The sequence below is a fragment of the Anopheles coluzzii genome, chromosome 3 (assembly GCF_943734685.1).
Source record: "Anopheles coluzzii chromosome 3, AcolN3, whole genome shotgun sequence".
Lineage (NCBI taxonomy): Eukaryota > Metazoa > Arthropoda > Insecta > Diptera > Culicidae > Anopheles > Anopheles coluzzii.
Genome location: NC_064671.1, coordinates 52,443,428 through 52,467,473, shown reverse-complemented (window position 1 = coordinate 52,467,473; position 24,046 = coordinate 52,443,428). Strand labels below are relative to the sequence as shown.

General features: G+C 40.5%; 1 protein-coding gene across 4 annotated transcripts in view; it reads left to right on the top strand.

The window, feature by feature from the left end:
• LOC120955073 (protein Malvolio) overlaps positions 1–24,046 on the top strand; it is a 76,960-nt gene that overhangs the window by 20,985 nt on the left and 31,929 nt on the right. For all 4 annotated transcript variants that reach the window (XR_007452696.1, XM_049610068.1, XM_049610070.1 and 1 more), the window contains one exon: positions 702–866. Coding sequence is in view for 3 of the 4 variants with exons in the window: in XM_049610068.1 (XP_049466025.1) it covers positions 702–866 (165 nt within the window). In the remaining variant the exon portion in view is untranslated. The remainder of the gene's footprint in view (positions 1–701; positions 867–24,046) is intronic.

Here is a 24,046-nt window from a genome sequence, read left to right as displayed (position 1 = left end):
CATGACCATGACATGCCGATGTTTTTTTTAAATCCACCTTGGATGACATCCAAAATATTGAAGTGCCATCTTGAAAACAACTGAACTAAAAAGTCAGTGAGGTTATACCACCGACAAACCGACGTGACACTTCGAACAAAATGAGCTTCAAAAGTTGTCTCCTTATTTGAAATGAAAATACGTTAAACACTAGCGCCATCTCTATAATGATTCGCTTACAACACTGACACAGAAAAGAAACTGCTAAATCCCCTTTTTGTTTTTCTTCGCAAATTCCAATGTGTATTGTTTTATGTACTTCTCACATCTTTTGCATTGATTTGGAAACTTACAAAATGATTTTCCTTGGTGTTTTGTCCAATAATTCTCACAAAATCGTGCCTCACACTTCCTTCGCAATTTGTATTTAGAAAAGTTGTTTACATCGAAGCAGCAGTGAACAGAGCTTACTTTGACAGAAGTGATCGCCTCACTGGCAAATGACAGTACTTTCGTGTGGGACACTTTTGTAACGCCAGTGTCACGTCGGTTTGTCGGTGGTTATACTGCATATATTAATCCTTTTTTTTATTAAGAAAGATCGGCTTTGGCCGTATTGTTTATTATAATCCAAGTTTTTTTTATTCAGTAGGAACGGTCCGAGGAAGGCCATGTTGCTTAATATATTAATCTTTTAAAAGCTAAAACATTTTGTTTTTTAGAATTGGTGTTGTAACCGGATTGGACCTAGCTGAGATGTGCTGTAAGCAATACAAAACAGTCCCACGTTTGATACTTTGGCTGATGGTGGAAGTTGCTATTATTGGATCTGATATGCAAGAAGTAATTGGAACTGCAATCGCAATCTACCTTCTCTCGTCTAAACGGTAATTTTAATACGATTACGACGCATAGTTTTGCTTCACATAATGCAAATATGTTTTTATGTACATATATATCTATACCATTTCATATTGTTGAGGACTCGAAATCTTCCTAATTTTAATACTGGAGCTCAGTATTGGGTGTACAACTTAAAAACCGGAATTTTTCAGCGAAATTTTATGCTTTATTGTGGAAAAATCTGACAATATAATTTATTCGACGTATTGCCCGTCAGAAGCTATAGCATTTTCACATCTTTCAGGCAATTAATGAATTCCATCCCAAAAAAAAATTCAATTCAACATTTTCAATTTTTGGCTTGCCGGCCAAAAACGAATCGATCCAATTTCGGATGCCTTGCTCTGAAGTGAAGCGTATTTCGGTGAGGGCGTTTTGCATCGAGCGAAATAAATGAAAGTCAGCCGGAGCAAGGTCCAGACTATAAGGCGGGTGGGTCAAAACATCCCATCCACTATTTTCCAAATAGTTTTTCACGGGTCTTGCAACATGCAGCCGAGCGTTGTCGTGATGAAAAATTATAGCCTCGTGTCCGGTCGCATATTCCGGGCGTTTTTCGATGATGGCACGATTCAAACGTATTAATTGTATTCGGTACAGGTCACCTGTGATCGTCTGACCCGATTTCAACATCTCATAATGTAACGGCCGCTTCTGATCCCACCAAATACATAGCATAACCTTGGCACCATGGATATTTGGCTTCGCCGTTGATTCGGCTGGTTGGCCGGGCTTCACGTTTGACTTTTTGCGCTTGGAATTGTCATAATGGATCCATTTTTCATCCCCAGTCACGATCCGATGCAAAAATGATCTTCGATCGAAATCTTCTTATGGCGCTCAAGCAGCATTTCAGACATACAGAAGCGCCGTTCAACGTCTCTCGGCTTTAACTCATAGAGGACCCAATTACCTTGCTTCTGAATGTATCCGGCTGCTTTCAAACGTTTCGAAATGACTTGCTAAGTCCCTTCCAACGATTTACCAAGTTCGTCTTGTGTTTGACACGAATCCTCATCGAGAAGCGTCTCTAATTCTTCGTCTTCAAACTTTTTTGGTTGTCCTGGGCGTACTTTGTCTTTGATGTCAAAATCGCCACTTTTGAAGCGTTGAAATCATTCAAAACACTTTGTTTTCACTAAAGCTTTCTGTAGCATTTTTTTTTGTAAAAAAATGACCCAACATAACCTCCCGAAAATGCTTTTTCTCCAATTTTCGAAGTTATTCATCGTGAAAAATTATAATGATGCACACAAGATACAATTGTTTTGTAGACTGATTTTGAAAGCTGTTAAATGTACCTTCCAAATGATATATATATATATTATATTATATTATATTATATATATTAGTTATATTAGTTATATATATATATATATATATATATATATATATATATATATATATATATATATATATATATATATATATATATATATATATATATATATATATATATATATATATTGTAAAATTACATAAGTCTTAAAACACGTCTTGTCTCTCTGAATCTTCAACGTAGATTGGCTTTTCTTTTTATCGATCGTGATTTTATCGATGGTAATGGGCCTAAATGATCAATATGTAAAGTATCAAATGGAACAGGAACCTTTGGAATACTATGCAAATTGCGTAAATTTTTTCGTGCTGGTGCAGAATAAACAATGCATTTCAAACAATTGCGTACAAAATTGTGTACGCGCATTTTCATCTGAGGAAACCAATATTGACTGCTTATAGAACAACAGCATTTCTTCACTCCTAAATGACCTAGCTTTTCATGAGCATTTCGAATAATATTATTTATCAATTCATTGAGTACAAAAAATAGTTTTTTACATGAAGGTGAAATTTTATAAATCACGCCGTTTTCCAATACGAATCCTTCAACTGGTTCTAATTTCAGTTTCATTTTCAGCTCCTCTACAATAGGGTCTCGTTATTGAGCAATCCTCAATTGTCGGTCAATATCGATATCGTCTGTGATAGCACCTACTTGTTTTCGGCTCAAGGCATCTACATGGCTCATTGAGCTGCCTGGGCGATGGGATATTGAATAATTGTAATCTTCTAAGAACAAAGACCATCGGGCTATTTTAGCAGAAGAGTTGCGGTTCTTTAAAGTCTCTACCAAAGAATTACAATCAGTTATAATTTTGAAAGGAATACCATGTAAATATGTGTGGAATCGTTTTAAGGCATAAATTATTGAGAGTGTTTCCAACTCATAACTATGAAGTTTAGCTTCATCTGAAGAAGCAGTCTTCGAAAAATATGCTATCGGATGCAGTTTACCATCTTCTTGTTTTTGAAGTAGGACTGAGCCAAAACCTACCGCACTCGCATCGCAATGGAGTTCTGTTTCACGAGACGGATTATAAATTGCTAGAACAGGGGAGTCAATCAGCTTGTCTCTCAAAGTATTGAATGCACGTAGACAATAATCATTAAATACGAATATTGCTTTATCCTTTAACAAATTACTAAGTGGTTTAGCTATGGTTGAAAACGAAGACACAAATCTACGGAAATAAGAGAAAAGGCCCAAACAACGCTGAACTTCCTTTATGTTCCTAGGTACAGGATAATTTTGAATGGCCTGAATATGTTGATCACTTGGACGAATACCTTTTGGATTGGCACGATATCCTAGATAGTCTAACTCCTCATATACAAATTTACATTTATCCATTCGAAGTTCAAGACCATTATTTCGCAATGTTCTTAATACGTCACCAAGTATGCACAAATGATCCTCTAGGTCGACAGATGCAATAATAATGTCATCCAAATATACCACAAGCTGTCCACTGGCTATAAACTTATGCAACACATGATTTATAAATCGCTGAAATTGGGCAGGAGCGTTTTTCAGTCCGAAAGGCATTTTAACATATTCGAACTGTCCGTCTGGGGTTACAAAAGACGTAAACTTTATCGAATCCTCATGCATATCTATCTGGTGAAATCCACTCTTCAAATCCATCAAGGTGAAAAATCGCTTACTGCCTAAGTGTTCAAGACACGTATCAATAAGAGGCAGAGGGTAATTATCTCTAACAGTTATTTTGTTTAAGGGCCGATAATCTACACATTTTCGGATTTCACCGTTCTTCTTCCGGACTAAGACAAGTGCGGAGGCATAGGGAGAGCTGCTGGGACGGATTATACCTTTTTGTAAAAGATCATCAACTATATTTCTAACTTGGTTTCGTTCGGCGATGGATAGTCTTCTCGGTTTGCTATAAATGGGAGTGTCGTGAATCAAACTTATTTTCATCGCATGACCTGTTTGTTCAATTTTACTTCAAGGATAAAGAGTGTAATTTTCCGATATTATTGTTTTTACTATTTCAATTTCATGTGGCTTTAGATGTGAACTAATGTTTAGCTTGTCGTTAGGTTCTACCATGCAAATAACACACATTTCTTCAAATGTTGTGTTCAAGTCTTCGTAACTACTAGACTGCCGACGATTACCGATTTCTTTCGAGAGAGTATCCTGTCCGCAAATGTCCGTTTGAAATAGATTCACCGAAGTTTTCGAGGGAACGTCATCAGAGGACACAGCATTCATTACAACGGGACAATCTTTATGTTCAACCCAATTCGTTGAGGAATCTTTAAAAATATGAAATGAGCGCAGCCGTGAAATCACAAGTGGTTCTGGTATGATTTGTGTTTTTCTGTTTATTTTCATTAATGCCTTGGCAGAATATTGATATGGTAATTCACACAAATACACATTTAATTTTTCCAATAAATCTCTACCTGCAATTATTGGCCATGCAATTTCTTCTTCTGGTAAAATAATGAGGGTATGTATTACTGTTCTGTTTCGGAACCTTAGACGGCATTTTTCTTGGCCAAGCGATGTTAAATGTGTATTTCCTAGTCCTCTGTATCCAGAATTACATGCTCGATCAAGAAACATCATTGGTACTATCGATTTGCTAATAAAGCTCCTCGGGCTGCCGGTATCAAAAAGAGAACACACTTGTGAAACACTACTCTGATGCTCATTATCAATATCAAATGCAACACTTACCTCTTGTTCTGAATTTACAATTTCCCTGTCCTGTGTAGTGATAGCAGCAGAAGTGTTCTTCACCCGATTAGGGCAGTTCTGATAACTGTGACCCATTTGATGGCACAAAAAACAGGATCCTGCAGGTCGACGAGGTGAAGGGCAGGAACTTTGGTAGTGACCGATTTTGGAGCAATTGTAGCAACGGATTTCTTCTATGGCGTTCTTGTTCTTGGCCACAGAAACATTACGGGGGGATGTCGACGATGAAGCGATGTTCACTCGTTGTACTGAGTTCTGTTGAGGGCGTATCATCTCGTATTTTTTCAGCATTTGTTGAAGTTCTTCGATGGATTTGGCTGAATAACGTATAGCAGCGGTGTTTATGGGATCACCAATGCCATCAATTATTATGTTGATCAATTCTTCCTCGACGATTTTATCTCCGGCTATTTGTTTCATTTCTAAAACATATCTTGCTACTGACTCATTGCGGGAAAGCCGACGTGTTCTCAATTGCCGGTACACGTTTTCAATTGACGGAGTTTTAGCGAAGGTTTTAAGAAGCTCCTCTTTAAGCTCAGCGTATGTTTCCACATCGATTGTTTTTACGAACAATGCTGCAGTACCCGTCAGCAACCGACGAGCATTGTAGAATTTGGTGATTTCATTCATTTTGTAAGGAAGAAACGCTCTTTCCAATTCACGTAGCCATTGCTCAATTTGGTCTGAATTGTCACCACTAAATTTATCGATAAATTCTTCGAATTTAATTATCATTGGTGATTGTGTAACAGGCTCATTACTGCGTGTTTCTAACTGCTTGATTTTTTCTCGGAGCTCGAGAATTTCAAGTCGCTTTCGTAGGGAAGCCACTTCATCTTCGGGAGTTACACAATGTGATTCGTTCTGTGAGCCTTGGTCGATTTCAATATTTGTTGCGATGTCTCCACCCATTTCGGCAAGTGCACGTTTAACATCAACCTCCGGAGGAGCAGGAGCACTGATGTTTTCAGCATGTTTTCCACGTGTATCGGCCATCGTACTCTTAACCTCAATCTCTGCCGGGACAGAAGCACCACCAACAACGCTGGTGTATAGCTGGCGAATTTCGCGAATGGTGGCAGCGGGACGTATCGAAATTCCAGCATTTTCAAGGGTGCAAATCATTGTATCTTTTGTTTCCATTTCTGATCAATTTTCCACGGTTGGATCCCACTTCTGAGATGTAAAATTACATAAGTCTTAAAACACGTTTTGTCTCTCTGAATCTTCAACGTATATTGGCTTTTCTTTTTTATTTTTTGACAGTTCATATGACATTTTATGTCAAGGTTGTTAGAGCGAGACGGTAATTCTTTACACAGTACTTAAACTAAAGGTATGATCTCTGCCAAGGTGGCCATATTATAAAGATGGGATTTTGTATATTCTACAATATATATATATATATATTTCATATCCATATATATATACACATATATATATATATATATATGTATATATATATATATATATATATATATATATATATATATATATATATATATATATATATATATATATATATGTATATATATATACACCTACTGTTATTACGACCGATAAGAAGAATCGAAGCTTTAGTATAAAATCATAGAAATCATAGTAATCGTTGTTTTGTACTCCTTGGATTGAATTCTTGTTGGAATTTTGGAAATTCTTCTATTTTTAATTAAAACGAGACATTAATTTTATCCCGCGGTGTGAAACCGGGTAAATCAGCTAGTATATATATATATATATATATATATATATATATATATATATATATATATATATATATATATATATATATATACATATATATATATATATATATATATATATATATATATATATATCTATATAGATATATATATATATATATATATATATATATATATATATATATATATATATATATATATATATATATATATATATATATATATATATATATATATATATATATACTAGCAGGCCCGACAAACTGAGTCACCAAATGTCTAAGTGCTGTTACAACACAACAACAATCCTGCTCTTTGTATGGCAGTTAGAAAATCATTATTAACTTATGTTAAGTGTAACATCTGAACGATTTTTAAGTCTAAAAACCTATTCTCATACCACCATAAGGTGTGTGCAAAGTTTCGTTGAAAATGATCCAGCCGTTTCAGAGGTTGCGCAACAAACACCGTGACACGAGATTTATATATACATATAGATATATGTATAATCCAAATTCAAAAAAATTTCAACTTTTGGGGCAAAAGAGCCACCTCACGAAAAACAGACCAGCAACAAATCATGTTACGATACAGTTTGTGATGAAAAAGGGTTCATGGGTGACTCAAGACATACAGGAATACTAGCGCCACAAACGTAACAATTTCCAATTATCTAAGAAATAACTTTATTTTAACCAGTTGGCCGTCTTGCCCCATACGAGTGTTACTCTTAGGAAAAAGACGTAAAATGGTTATGAGATTTAAATCGGCTTTTGACAAACACGTTTTAGTGAGTTATAACATGAAATAAATGCTTAAGGTGGCACACTTGCCCCAAATTCCGCTACAATTAAGAAAACAGTGTATCTCCGAATCCGCGTATAAGAGCTACCGTGTATCTCGGGGACTACCTAACAGTAACTAAGTAACTGTATCATGTATCGGCAATGTACAATAAATGTTCGCTAACTGGGATGCTTTTACTCTCTAGTTAGCGGACGATGTTCGTTCCTGGAATGAAATTGATGGTAATAAAACCAGCTTCATCTATTTGGCGTAACGTCCTAAACATGCCGGCCTATACAGATACAGGCTTCCGAGACTTAATTCATTACCACGGAGCCGTATAGTATAATCCTTGCTACGGGGGGACGGTCCATTCTGGGCTTGAACCCAAGAATGGCCAAACATTGATTTGTCGGTTTGATTGTTTTATTTAACACTTTGAATGCCACGGCTATCATATATGATAGCAAACGTAATGTTAAGTTCGATTTGGGTTGCGAAGGGATAGACCAGCGGTGCTGGCGAATTTAACATCACTCGCGGGGTCGATTTGTCAGTACGAAGCAGAGTTTCATATGATTACTAGAAGCCATCGGGGCTTCAGGTAACGAGTTGACACCAATAAATTAACTTAAATACAAATCTGAACTGTACGATCGTACTCATTCGAATGAGTGCGTAGAGCGTATGTACTTGAGTGCGTGAGTTGTCTTATCTTGCATCTTTATTTATACGATGTATTTCTATTCGGTTCGATTTTGCGTCTACTTTCGCTTTCTAGTTTCTGTCAATTATGAAGATCAGTTCTTGGGTTTACATATTATTAAGTTATTTATTTGTGTATATATAAATATGAGTCCACCGAATGTTGGTTAAACTCTCTTAAAAATAGAAACAAACACAAATGGCCGAAACTTGCGGACATATTTGATGTACTAGCTATTGGACAAAGAGTAGACGCTTCCTAAAAATATTGATATTCTCGTGAAACTCGCAATGTTCGAACAAGCTGTTCAAGGCGCTGGTTCATGCCTTTATTGGCTCGAAAGATCCGTATCCTGTGTACCTACATTGCGGTCTTAAAAAGTATCTGTACCGTTTTGTAGCCTATGGACGCTTATATTCAGTTTTTGGAGAATTGCGGGCATCAATGTTGCCATGAAGCACTCCAGCGGTGAACAGCACTTGCGCATTGCTTCTCCTTATCGCGAGTGTCTCTAACCCGAGAAGTAAGTAACGTGACTCGTAGGGCGGTAGTGTGCCTGCTACGGCAAAAGCCGAAAAGCGTAGCGAGTAAGTTTTCTATGCACAGACTCGAACCTGTTCTTCCAAATCTCCGTGTGTGAACATGACACAATACTACAATACTGCAAGATTGGCCTGACGAATGCAGAATACAACGTTTTAATACAAATAGGATCGTCGAATTCTCTCGTAATTTTAAAAATTAATCCTAGGGTTCTGTTTGGCCGTCTAATGATCCCCTCGTAGTGTTGTGTGAAACAAAGCTTGTCGTCAAGCATTATACCAAGAATACTTATTGCAGAACTGCAGGGCTGTTACAGCTAGCGCGGATTTTGCGTTTCGCGCGGATCTCGCGCGTTTTTACTCTTCATCGGTGCGGATTTTGCGGAAATAAAAAAAATGTACAAAATCGTCATTATTTGGTAAAAACTCGAGAAGGTTTCCGAAACGGAGGTATTCTCGAAAAAGAGGTTATTTGGACCATACACGCAGTAATGAAGAATGAATCGTTCAACTCTGCTGAAAAGGACACCAAGGTGTTACGCGCGATAGCGCCAAATGATTTGAAGGGGTTCAGTTTGTATCGGCAGAAAATGACCGATATGGTCAATTACGCTATCGGACCATTCTTCAGGGACCTTTTCTTGAAGGATGTGCGGGGAGAGTATTATTTGCAGTTGTTCGATGAGACCGAAGGAAACAACAGACTCAAGGAAATGGAAGTGAACGTGAAATATTTTTCGAGCCACCTGACGAAGTTGATGTTCTTCCATCTGAATTCCGCTTTTCTCGGTAAAGCTGATATTCTTCTGGGCAAAATTCTCGAAGGACTGGAAGCTGCTAAACTCCCTTTAGACCAGCTTGACCATGATAAGCCGGGATGGCCCAAAGAAAGAGGATTCCAGCTAGTTGACACAGGATCATGCCCAGCCCATATCATACACAATGCTGTTAAGTATGCCTTGAAAGAGTTTGGGATTGAGGTGTTTGAGTTGGCGAAGGTAGTTTACTACTGTTTTGACGTACAGTATCGGACAGAAAGATAGGGCATTGGTTTTTTAACGCACCGTGCACCCGTTGGGCCAAGTTTATGTGTGGTTTGTATGTGTTTGTGTTTGTGTGTGTGTGTATGTGTGTGTGTATGTGTGTGTGTGTGTGTGTGTGTGTGTGTGTGTGTGTGTGTGTGTGTGTGTGTGTGTGTGTGTGTGTGTGTGTGTGTGTGTGTGTGTGTGTGTGTGTGTGTGTGTGTGTGTGTGTGTGTGTGTGTGTGTGTGTGTGTATGAGTGTGTGCATGTGTGTGTGTGTGTGGATGTATGTTTGAATGTGTATTGATGTGTGTGTTTGTTTCACAAGTAGGTCGTTTCGGATAGATTTGTAAGTAGTTTTTTTGTGTTTTGGGTTAGGTTTTTGGTGTGATAAGCAGGACCACCGCCCTCGCGATCAGTGTGTTTTCGATATAAAGTGTAACACAACTGTGAGCCTTTATTTCACTTTCAATTCCGCGACGATACACACAGTAAGCCGAGCCAGAACCTTCTGATCTGCTCCGGCCGATCGCGGCTTTTTATATCCTCCTTGACCCTTGCGTGAAAGAGAAGAAATGTTCTCATCCTTGTTCCTAACGAAAGTTCCAGAACCGTTCCCTGTCTCTAAATCTCGCAAACCGTTCACGGTCTCTACACTACTCCCCCCTAAATTCGCGGAGTGAAAAATTTACTTTCCTATCTACTCTGTTCAGTTGGTATGCTGGTTTGAGCCTATCAATTGATACGGACATTTGCTTACCATTTCTCTCTATCACAAAAAACTTCCTGAGTCTCTTTACCACGTTGTAAGGTCCTTCATATGGCGGTTCGAGGCCTTCCCTAACCCTATCTATCCTGACGTACACCCTGTTGCATGTTTCTAATTCCTTAGCTGCGTAAACCTTTGTTTCTGTGACGCGAGGTGATGTCGGAGATACTTTGCTAAACGCGTTTCTAAGCCTGGTTAAGTAATCAGTAACCTCAGGAATATTTTTGTCTGATGGTGAAACGAAATCTGCTGGTAACCGCAAAGTCTGTCCGTATACTAATTCGGCCGGAGTACATTTCAAGTCTTCCTTATAGCTAACTCTGATTCCTAACAACACGAGAGGTAATCGTTCGGTCCATCGTTCAGAAATATCGTTAGCCATCAGTGAGCCTTTTAAGTGCCTGTGAAATCTCTCCACAAGACCATTGGATTGAGGATGGTATGCTGTAGTCGATATATGATGACTTCCTAACAGTTTAGCTAGCTCTGTGAACAGTTTTGACTGGAATTGTCTACCTCTATCTGTTGTTATGTGAATAGGACAACCGAATCTTGATACGAATTCTGACACCAATATTTTGGCTACCGTTTCTGCTGTAATATCTTCTATTGGATAAGCCTCCGGCCACCTCGTGTATCTATCTACAACTGTTAAAAGGTACGATTTGTTATCGGAAATTGGAAGCGGTCCTACAATATCAATGTGAATATGATCAAATCTACCAGCTGGAAGATCAAATTGTGCTAATGGTGAGTGCATGTGCTTATTGATTTTAGCCCTCTGGCAATTTTCGCAAGCTTTGGTCCATTCTGCTATGTTTTTATTCATACTAGGCCAGAAATATTTTGATGTTATTAATTTCCGCGTGGCTCTAATCCCGGGGTGTGATAGATTGTGTTGATCCTTAAAAACGGAAAATCTTAATGGTTCAGGGATGTAAGGACGGTTGATACCTGTTGATGTCTCAAAGTATATACCTTGGTTATTTACGTTTAATTTGTTAAGTTTATACCTTGAATCACTTGATTGGTTTTCTAAACATTTTTTCAGCTCTATATCATGTTTTTGGCCCTCTACTAATTCCTCATAATTGAGAGAATTTATGGTACTAGCTTCTCCTACGCGTGACAAAGTGTCAGCAACAATATTGCTATCCCCTTTTATGTATCTGATATCCGCAGTAAACTGAGAAATGTAGTCGAGATGTCTAGCCTGTCTTGGAGTTTTCTCAGCTTTTGATGAAATAGCCGTTGTGAGTGGTTTATGGTCCGTGAGAACAAAGAAATCTCGCCCTTCTACAAAATACCGGAAATGCTTAATTGCAAGGTATATTGCTAACAATTCCCTATCAAAAGTAGAATATTTCTGTTCTGCTTCGGTCAATTGCTTCGAGAAAAATGCTAGAGGTTCCCAACAACCGTTATTCTCTTGTTGCAGTACTGCACCGACCGCGACATTGGAAGCATCGGTTGTGATATTTAACTGTGTGTTGTCTCTCGGATGGTTAAGCAAAGTAGCGTTGGATATGCTGGATTTTAACGCTTCAAATGAAGTTTCGCAATCTTATGTCCAGCTCCATGGAAGAGTCTTTGATTTGGAGTACATTGCTATGTGCTTATGTAAAGGTCTCATAATTTCTGCGATACGAGGGATAAATCTATGGTAGTAATTGACCATCCCCACGAACCGCTGTAATTGTTTTAGTGATGTTGGTTGAGGAAAATTCGTGATTGCTTCGACCTTATCCTTAGTGGGGGTGATGCCCTGACTATTAACCTTGTGGCCAAGGAATTCTATCTGTGGTACTCCAAAGACGCATTTGGGGTGTTTTAGTTTTACATCGTTTTCGGACAATCTTTTCAGAACCTCCCTCAAATGAACAAGGTGTTCTTCCTGTGAGGTGCTTCCTATCAAGATGTCATCGATGTAAACATATACATAGTCTAGATCCTGGAAAATTGAATTCACAAAACGTTGAAAGGTTGGACCGGCATTTCGTAAACCGAAAGGCATTCTTAAAAATTCAAAAAGCCCAAAAGGAGTAGTAATCGCTGTTTTGTACACATCCTCTGGAGCAATCGGTATCAAGTGATAAGCTTTTATAATATCTAATTTTGAAAAAATTGAGCAATTATGTAAATTCATGGCAAAGTTCTGAATATGTGGAATTGGGTATCTATCGGGTATTGTGGCAGCGTTTAAACGCCGATAATCCCCACACGGGCGCCAATCATTGTCTGTTTTAGCCACCATGTGCAATGGAGATGACACAGGTGAAGAAGAAGGACGGCAGATGCCCAATTCCATCATATGGTTTGAATGTGGTGGACAATATGATGTTTAATCGGTTTGTTGAAATCCGGGGCTTCCATTAAGGATGGAAATTCCTTCAACAAATTTGTGTAAACATCAGAAACCGCAAACAATTTTGGGGACGGAGTATCAACTTTGGCTATACTCGCTTTGGTAGATAAAGAGGTGAGTGGATCCACTAACCGTTTGTTACTCAGATCAACCAATAGACCATATCGTTTGAGGAAATCTGCCCCAATGATCGGATGGTTCACTGCAGCAAGCACAAAAGTATGTGGAAAAGAACGACGTAGCCCCAAGGACACCTTTAAGAATTTTACTCCATAAGTTGGAATGGGAGTTCCGTTTGCTGCAACTAACGTATCATTCGATTTTGCTAAAATGCCAAAAATGGAATTAGGAATGACAGAAACATCGGCCCCGCTATCTATAAGAAATGTTAGCTTAGACTCTTCGTCATAAAGAAAAAGGCGGCTTGAATTAGAAAAAACACTCACAGATCCCGCCGTATCTGCAGCGTTTATTCGTTTTTTTGCGCGTCATTGTTATAGAAATTACATGGCTCAACACATTTTGTTGCCGCACTGCCAAACTTATAATGATACCAACAAAAAGGTTTTTTAGGTGTTCCTACTTTGCCGCGAGAAGCACTACGATTGCGCATCCGATTTCGTTCAATCGATCGATCACGGCTGCGAGAAATTCGCATCTGTTCCATTAAGCCTTTTAATTCCTGGACCTCTTTCTGAAGGGCAAATACCTCACTATTCTCGTTGCTTGACTCTTGTTTAACGCTACATGCATTCACCATCGCCCCTTTTGATGCTTCCCATATTTTGTCCGCAATAGGTAAAATCTCTTTAAGGTTAGTTTTCCCTAGTGAAATCATGGCTATTTCTATTGATTTTGGTAGTCGCCCTAACCATAAACGAAAAATCAACTTATCTGAAATGTCACTGGATGATCCTGCAAGCTGCACGAGACGACGATGAAATTCCGACGGACTGCTATCTCCCATCTCGGTAAAGAAGTTTTGTAAGGTTTTGTTTTGTAGTTGTAAAGAAGTTTCGAGATCCGCTGCTCCTCACTAATCGATAAGCGCGTCAGCAAAGCTTCCTTCAAATGCGTATACCGGTTGTGCGCAGGAGGATTCTGGACGATGTCGATCACTTTCTCCAGCGTCTCGCGCGGCATGGCGGTTAGAAGATGAGCATACTTGGTGCGCTCGGTTTTGGTTCCCGCGTTTTCAAACTGAGCCTGTGCTTGAATAAACCATGTACTTGGTGAGTTGGTCCAAAATGGTGGCAGCTTCACAGCACTGATCTCCATCTCATCTCGGATATTCTGTGGTGCGGTAGGTGGCGGCACGCGGTTCGTCATCTCGGATTGAGGTGTCGTCGATGGAGTTGCGAAATGTGCCTCCTCTTGAGCCGCAACCGACGCGTTCGTCTCGTCTCCGAGTTGTGGTTGATTTGTAGCCATGTTTCTGTTCAGATCCTTTTATATCGCAAAGGAATAACGCTCCGAACGAAACCCAGACGAATGTGATTCTGATAAACCACGATGATTGCTAGTCACGGACCTCTTGATGGTGTGTGTAACATTTACTGCAAGATGGTGCGTGTGTATGTGGACGCGTTGAAGAAACGTTTCTATCACCAGACTTGTGCTGGGTGTTGGTGTGTGTCGTTGTGGGGTGAGCGTAACCGGATGACGTGTAATCCACAAAGGATTCTAGAAAATAATCCTGCTCTCTTTTTTCACTAGAACTCACACGCAATGTTTATTTTCCGTACTTTTGAACATACTTCAGCACACGCCCGATCGCGATACAACGTACGTTTTATTCGCGCTTGTACTACACATGTACGGTCACGACGCTCACGTTAATTAGAAGGCTGGCGTACTATACGAAACAAATCGCCACGTTGAATGAATCGTAGATTTAGTGTTCTTAACAAAGAGTGTGCGATTATGTGATCTCTCTTGATCACGTCGGGGTCACCAATAAAGTGTAACACAACTGTGAGCCTTTATTTCACTTTCAATTCCGCGACGATACACACAGTAAGCCGAGCCAGAACCTTCTGATCTGCTCCGGCCGATCGCGGCTTTTTATATCCTCCTTGACCCTTGCGTGAAAGAGAAGAAATGTTCTCATCCTTGTTCCTAACGAAAGTTCCAGAACCGTTCCCTGTCTCTAAATCTCGCAAACCGTTCACGGTCTCTACAGATATATTAACAATGTTACGGTCTTCTTTCGCTGTGGTCTTCTGAGGACGTCCGGTTGACTTGCGCGTTTCGGTTGTCCAAGCGCGTTTCAGTTGTCTAAGCACGTTTCGGTTGTCCGAAGCGCGTTTGCCACAAAAGTGCGCGATCGTTCCATTACGAACTCGATCCTTTTGCGCTTAATGCCAGCAGCAGCCATTCGCTTTTACATATGGCGCTGATAATCGGTACAACGTTTACCTCGACCCATTGTTACTAACATTGCTTGCTTGGACCGTCAAGAACGCGCTGGTTAAAAAGCTGGAAACGGCTGATCCCGTGCTCTGCCTGCGTTCTACTTCTATACGCGATTAATTACATCGTTTTGGAGCAGCGAAAACATCGCATGGATAAAACTATCAACGAGTACGCGAGTAAGCGTCTTCCCTTCAAAATCGAGAAAAGAATACTGCCGCGCTCATGAAACAAAACGCCCATTGAAAAGAACAACTGCGCGCCAGCTCAATGCACGCACAAAGTTTCCCATGCGCACAGAACGTGCAACGCAGAGATGCATGCAGGCCTTTCATTGGCGTGCACTGGAGAAACACCTGTGAGGGAATGCCGAGTTCATTGCTATTGTGCGCGTGTCCATTTCGCACCGGTGTCGCGTTCACATTCATGAAACAGCACACCTGCGTTTTCGTCCGAGGAACAAGCGCTGCTGTCGATGCAAACTTTAGTTTTTATCCAAGTGTAAACGCACAATGTTTCACATGATAACACACATAATAAGAATACTTTCAACGCAATATGACATCATGGCAAGCTATGTTTTTCAGACACAAACCCGCGCACTTGCAAATACACATTAAAAAGCACACTCTCTTTCTACTACTACTACACACACACACACATGCACACACACACACACACATGCACACACACACACACACACACACACACACACACACACACACACACACACACACACACACACACACACACACACACACACACTCACACACACACACTTACTCACACACACACACACACACATACACACACAAACACAAGTAACGTGGCAAAACAAGTGCACGGTGCATTGAAAAAAAAGGGTCCTATCTTAATGTCCGATACTGTACCATCCAAGTGGGAAGAATTCAAAAAAAGTGGCAAGGAAAAACCAAAAAAGTTCTTAAATTTGGTGGAACACGTTGGGTAATGTTAGGCAATGCACGCTGGTCCTACTAGCGAACATAGACGAACTTTTTGCATTGAAAGCCAAATTTACTCACTCGGAAAGGAAAAAAAATAGTTATTATGAAGAGATTATTGTTAGGATACTGTCTATAAAAGGTATCAAGTCCGTGATTCGGTTTGTTATTGAGGTGTGCAGTGATGCCGAAAAGTTAATTAAATTTCTGGAAACCAATGATTTCGTACTTTTTCAAATTTACGAATATATAAAATCTTTTATGTCGTGTTGGTTAGCAAAAATTTATGAAGTCGAAAAGCTAGAGTCTATTTTTGAAACTAAACATTTGGACTTAGACAGTGGTTTAAAAGAAGTTGACAAGATAATTTTGCCCAGTTATTTATCTAAGTATGAGACAAATGAACAGGTCATAACCACTGTTAAAAAAGGTATGAAAAAGTATGTGGTAAACTTAATAACATATTTGCTTGAGAATAACATTCCCCACGAATTTTATTACCATCTCGTTTCACACATGAAACCTACAAAGGTTTTCTCCATTAAAGCAGAGGAAAAAATGTTGAAACTAGCTGAAAAGATCGGTTTTAAACTCGACAAAGTTCGTGTTTTTGAAGAAATTGCGGTACTAAAAAATTTGAAGCATTCCCTTCCACATTATAATGATGGTTTGGAGTTTTATGCTGTTCTTTTCCGGCAGCATAATTTCATTGAACTCAAAAAACTGTTCCAAATTGTCATCACCATTTCCCATTCCAATGCTGAGGCTGAACGACGCTTCTCGTCTTTCAAATTGGTGATGACAGAAAAAAGCTCATGTATGTTAGACGAACTCTTCAACCATCAAAAAAACATAATCAATGGAATGCAATTTTTCCACAATGATGTAGAAAAGTTTATTCCACCAAAGGAATTATGATTAAAAGCTAAACTTGCTAGGCAGACACACAATGAATAAATTGAAAAAGAAAAACAAGAAAAGAAGAATGCAGATTTAGGATTGAGCAGCAAGAAAAAGGAAGTTGAAGAACAGAAAAATGTAGTTCCCTGATTCAACAAAAAAATGCCTGATTCAACAATTATGTGTTGCTTTCGTATAAGCGCGGAGTTTAAGTTTTGGCGCGGATTTTAAATTTTGGCGCGGATTTCGCGGTTTTTAAATTGAGACTTCTGTAACAGCCCTGGAACTGCGTTGTAAGGCTTGTTCAGCGGTGGCATGATTCCTTATAAGAGGGGTACGTGCACGAGTAAACGACACAACAACACACTTGTCAACGCAAAAACTTAACGCATTACGATTACCCCACACATTGAACTATTCTAATGCCACCTGAAGGTTTGCTGATTCATTTACGGTAGAATACTTTTTATGTCATCAGCATACATTAAAAATCTGACATTGTGCAAAACTATTGAATATTACGTCTGTAAGGTTTCGAGGTGTAACACAGAATGAACATTTATTAACACATAACCAAAGGTTACTCCAATTCGATGGTTACTATTCTAACATCCCCCCTTAATCGAGAATTGGCATAATTCCAAGAGCCTCTCGACCAGTTTCAAACTTGCTTATAGGAAGTACCTTAGTTAGCAAGTCTGCTCCTTGATTTTCAGAGCAAACATGTTTCAGCTGTATTAAATTTCTTGCGATGCTCTACACATCCCAACAGTTCTTTTCGAAACCCGTTCTACCAAACAGCTTCTTGAGTAACTGCTGAAACTGCCATGCATTCGGCTTCCGTCGTTGAAAGTGCTACTGTTGATTGTTTACGGCAATTCCAGGCAACTGGGCCTCCAGACTGCTTCATCACATAACCAGTGATAGAATGACGGTTGTCTGTGTCATTGCCCCAATCTGCATCACAAAAACCTTCGAAATTTCCATCGCTTGTACTGTTGTACATAAGCTTCATGGTTTTCGTCCCTTTTAAATAACGAAGAATTCGTTTCGCTGCAATCCAGTGGGCTTTTCCAGGATCATTGCAGTAGTGACTCACAGCATTCACAGCAAAACTTATATCTGGTCTAGTTCCTTGAGCCAAGTACTGCAAGCCACCTATTAGTTCCCGGTATGGTACATTTTCCATCTGCTTGCGCTCTTCTTCTGTCTGTGGACTCATCTGCTTGGACAGTTTCTGTCCTGGATCTGCTGGCGTACGCACAGTGTTACAATCTGCTACACCATAACAATTCAAAAGCGTATTTTTGTATTGTTCTTGGTCCAACATTACTACGCCATCCGCTCTGGTCACTCGTATTCCAAGAACTTTGTTAGCGAGACCCAAGTCCTTCATTTTAAAACGCTTCGTCAGCTGTTTCTTTAAATTCTTCTCCCAGCTATCATTGTTCGAGCCAAGATCAACAAATCATCTACGTAAACTGCTACTATAAGAACGCTTCTATCATTAATCTTATAGTACACGCAAGTATCGTAAATAGACTGCTTCAACCCAGTGCGTTTCAGCTCAGCATCTAGCTTCAAGTTCCATACTCTACTAGCTTGCTTCAGTTCATATAACGCTTTGTTCAGTTTACAGACCTTGTGTGGTGCTTCTTTACTCACGAACCCTTCTGGCTGCTCCATGTATATTTCCTCTTCCTCCAGATCTCCTTGGAGGAACGCTGTCACTGCGTCCATCTGCAGTATCTTCAGGTTCATTTTGACAGCAAAGGACATTAAATATCGCATGGTAGCCAATCGAACAACAGGTGCATATGTCTCGTTGTAATCGACACCTTTGACTTGAGAGAAGCCCTTTATAACTAATCTGGCTTTGAATCTCTCCACCGAGCCATCTGCATTGGTTTTCACCGTATACACCCACTACGATCGTAAGGCTTTACGACCAGCAGGCAAACTCGTCAGGTCCCATGTTCGATTTTCTTGCAAGGCATCAAATTCGGATTTCATAGCTTCTTTCCAACGGTTGCTATCTTCACTGGAAACAGCTTCTCGATACGTACTAGGTTCATCAGCGATCACCGAAACTACGGTACAGGATTCACCAAAATCTCGCATCGTATCTGAAAACTGTGAAGAATTTTTAACCGCGGCACTGCAATTCATTACGAAATCCCGGTACTTGCCTGGGGTAATGCGCTCCCTCTCACTGCGCCTTACCAACTTGTGTGGGTCCTCTATTTGTGGAGGGAGCGCGGCAAGCAGCTCGATTGGTTGATGATGTTGAACAGCTGCTGCTTCATCGCCATTAGCATCATCGTACTCTGAATCGCCGTCATCGTCGTCAATATCATTTCGATCTTCAATTGTCTCTTAAAGTTCTTCTTCTTGATGCTGTATGACAGGCTGTACATACAATTCTCCAAGATCTACTTCAGACGATGATTCTCCCACCTCAGGAGCTCGATTCGTTGCACACTCGTCCAGAAATATGACATCCCGACTGACGATGATTTTCTTCGTCTTCGAGTTGTAAACTCGATACGCCTTGGAACTGCTGCTGTATCCCATGAAAATGCCATACTCGGATTTGGCATCCCATTTCTGTCTCTTCTCTTTCGGAACATGACACATCACCTTTGCTCCAAATATACGAAGATGCGCCAAATTCAGTATTTTTCCAGTAAAGGCTTCTTCAGATGTCATTTGCAGTCCGATAGTTGGTGATCGGTTGATCACGTACGATGCCGTCGCAACTGCTTCAGCCCAAAAACGCTTCGGCAGATTGGCATCACACAGCATACTCCTCGCCTTTTCTACAATTGTCCTTTTCATACGTTCCGCTAATCCATTCTGCTCCGGAGTGTATGGAGCGGATGTCTCGTGATGAATCCGGACCGACAAAGGAACTGCTTCATTTCACGATTCATATATTCCTTCCCATTGTCTGACCCGCTGCGCAAAGCGATCAAAAACTTCTCAAACTCAAACTGCAAACATGTATCACAGCGCATGACTGTGAAATATTTCGCTTTCAAAATTGTTGCAAATTTATAAATGAAATATTTCGAAATTTACAGCGCTGAAATTTTTCATTTGATATATTTCTTCGATCGGAATCCAAGCGTTTTCCCTGACATTTCTGCTCGCTTTTTCGATCGCTTTTGGCGGAAAGCGATCGAAAATCCGAGCTACAAAACTGCTCGATTTTGTCGTGTGCCCGCTGCGCAAATTCGAGCAGTTTCCAGCGCAGAAAATGCACCAAAATCTGCGCTGGCCAGCGCAGATTTGGCCTTGTCTCCCGCGCTGTTCTTCAGCGATTTCTGCGCTGGGTCGAGCAAGTTTAGCGCCATCTTCTGGCGAAATGGACGAACTATTTATGGCGGCGGAGCAAAAAAAAACGGACAAAAAAAATTTAAAAAATTGGCGCCCATTTTTTCGTCCGCTTCTTCTCCCTCCCTCGCCCTGCCTTGCCTTACTTGCGCTTCAGCCCGTGCCTTCCGCCGCCAGCTGATTGGGTGTTTGTGGTGTATGCGTTGATTCATATATGTGCATTGCGGTTGTGTATTGTTATTGGTGGGTGTTAGCATTTATTAATTTGTGTGTGACCTTGAGACGCTGTGGGAGAAGCTGGACTGGGATTCAAAGTGTTATCGGTGTATTGATGGTTTATTTTATTTCGTGCCGCTGCTGATGAGACCATTCGATGCCCCTGTTAATTGAGGGTGAAGAAGCCTATTTAAAACAAGCATAGGAGAACGTCTAACACTAATCTAATATTTTCTTAATTTGAACATGTTTGATGCTTCAACGACCTTCTAAGCATCATGTAGCACAGTGTATAGTGGCAATAAAATATTTTCTTTAATGTGCCGAAATCTGTCTCGCGTTTTCGGGTCTCGTCACACACACGCACACACACAGCGCGGGGAAAGTGACCGTTCACTCTATCATGTCGCGATTCCCCACCCCGCCCGGCGCTAGGGATGAGGATGCTACAAGAAAGCTGAACCAACCGTTCTACCGATAAGTTAGCCGTAATCGATCATGCGTGGAGGGGGGGGGGGGGGTGGTCTAAGGGGGGGGGGGGGGGGGGGGGGCGTTGGGGGGAGTGCGTTTTTGCGCGACTTCGGGGGTGCGTGCTCGCGAGCGCGCTTTCGTGGGTGCGTGCTGGCGTGCGCGCTTTCATGCTCGCGGGGGCGCGTACGTGCGTGTGTGTGTGCGTGCGTGCGTGCTGGCGTGCGCGTGTATGTGTGTGTGTGTATGTGTGTGTGTGTGTGTGTGTGTGTGTGTGTGTGTGTGTGTGTGTGTGTGTGTGTGTGTGTGTGTGTGTGTGAGTTTGCGCGTGCGTGTTTGTGTGTGAGTTTGCGCGCGCGTGTTTGTGTGTGTGCGTGCGTTTGGAAACCCCAAAACTATTTTATTCTGATGCGTACATTTTCATCCGCTGCGGCTACAAAGTCCATGCATTTTCGATCTCGCTACCTGAGAGACAACACAACCATTGGCATTGGCATCTTTTCGATCGGCTCTGTGTTAAAAAGAAACACGATCGAAGCAAACGTGCGTGTGATATGTAGCACATTTCTTTCCACTTAAGCTAGCAGACGTATGAATTCATACAAAAGAGGATACTGGATTTGTTTATTTCGGTGCGCGTATGGTGCTGCACCTGTCCGTCCAGAATCTGGTGACTTGGAGTTGGTTTGGAGTAGTTATCATGACGCCGGTTGACCGGCAATACCTTGGAATGGGTTCGGATCGGTAGGTTCATGTTTTGGTCGAGTGCATTCCGTGCATTTGTCGCGTCACAGCGGTAGACCAGGGGAATCAGGGTTCTGCGCGTTGCACAGCAAACCCTCCAGCGTGAGCTAGCGATTCATTAGTCATTTTTACATTGCAGCAATTGAACTTATTGCTCTTTTTTCGTTTGATTTGTGAAAATACAACTTCATCGCCGCAATGTTTGTTAACGGCATTTTTGGCGCTACAACAGCTTGCGAGCATTGACCACACGCGAGAAAGAGATAGCGCTATGGAGGGAAAAAGCACGGACGATGGCTGACAGCGATTGGCCGTCTGACGCACCAACACATCCAAACCTTCGGCAGCGCGCTCAGGCGAGGGGTATGAGGCGGAGCCAGGGACGGGTAGCTCGACGAGCTGCTCGACAAATTTGCCGTTGGAGAGAAAAGGAAGGCATGATAAAATTCTCAGAACTCCATGATTTCTTGCGTCGCTTTGCGCAGCGGGTGGGTTTCTTCGATCGGAATCCAAGCGTTTTCCCTGACATTTCTGCTCGCTTTTTCGATCGCTTTTGGCGGAAAGCGATCGAAAATCCGAGCTACAAAACTGCTCGATTTTGTCGTGCGGGGATCTGAGACGCTTAATTTTCTCACCCGTCTGATTCTCGGCAAAGCTCTTAAAATGTTGAAATGCTTCTAAAACTTCAGTATTGGTTTTTAGAAAATAAACAAACGCTTTTCTGCTCGAGTTATCAATAAAAGTGAGAAAATATCGACTTCCTCCTATCGATGCTGTCTCCACACAAGTCGTAATGAATCAGCTCCAACACACGGTTCACACGTTGTCCCTTGGAATGAAACGTTTGACGATAGTGCTTACCTTGTATACAGTCAGTCCAAAAAGTATTCGTCTAGCTGAATATTTTGCAGAAAAAGGCGAATTATGGCCGCAATAGGCATGGGGTGGTAAAAGTATCATGGGGTTTGATAAAGGGACCATCAATACACACGTTTTGCTAAAAAATAAGCAATTAAATAGTTCTATATCAACCAAAATACATAAATAAATACATACATACAATACATAAATACAAAATACATTTATTTTGTGCTGATGTTACATTGTACCGTGATGCTTTATGTTATTATAAGTTTAGTTTATAAGATCAGTGATAAGGCCAATTATGGCCAATCACTTAACATTTACAAATAAACAAATAAACAAATAAACAAATAAAAAACTAAAAAAAGTCGTTTGATGGGCGCGCAAAAAGTATTCGTCCATCAGTCTTTTGGCGTAATATGCGTAAGAAAACAAAGGTTATGGAGTCAAAAAATGTCCTGATCTTGTTTCTTATTGCATTTATGACTATTGGTGACTACTTGCACAACGCAAAAACTTATTTGAACCTTTAAAAGGCGTAGTTTTGACCCACACATCCTCCAAGACTTGTTCCAATTATTCGCTGGTAGAGAGATTGCATTTCCGGGCCAAGTGGCCAAGTTCCATTGAAAAAATGGCAACTGATATCATATTGAGAGTCTATTAAATCATTTTCATCAGTTTAGTTTCAGCTGGTTTGGTGTTTCGGGTAAATGACAATGCTCTGTATGTTCTCCAGCTTGACTGTTTTTGAAACATGTGGTATTTTTTTAGTACAATTTCTCAGAACTGGCACCCAAAGTACTTAAAAACAGCAAGAATTTATTTCTCCATCTCGTCTCCTATCAATTTGAATCATTTCTCTAGCTCACCTTTCCTCCATGAGCCCTGGTATAATGACATCATGGTGCTACCGTTACACGAGATTTTGTTGCTGCATCTTAGTAGACTGTTTTCGCTACAGTAGACGTCGACCGTATGACCTTGGCGATTTAAACATGTTTTAATATGTTAGTAGAGCCTAATTTAAAACAAATTTCTGAATTATTTGATGCACCTTGACAGATTTGGCCACTTTCTGTGTATGGAATTATTCAAACAAAACATGTTTGTAACAACTCACTCATTCAAGCTATTACATGACCAGCTACGATGAAATGCAGCATGACCCATCAACCAATCGTGACCCATATATTCTCCTGACCTTATTGGTCATCACAAAATGCACTGATTCTTTCGTAAAATTTGATTTTTCGGACATTAAACCGCTTCTTTCGTTATATTAACCGTCAAGGAT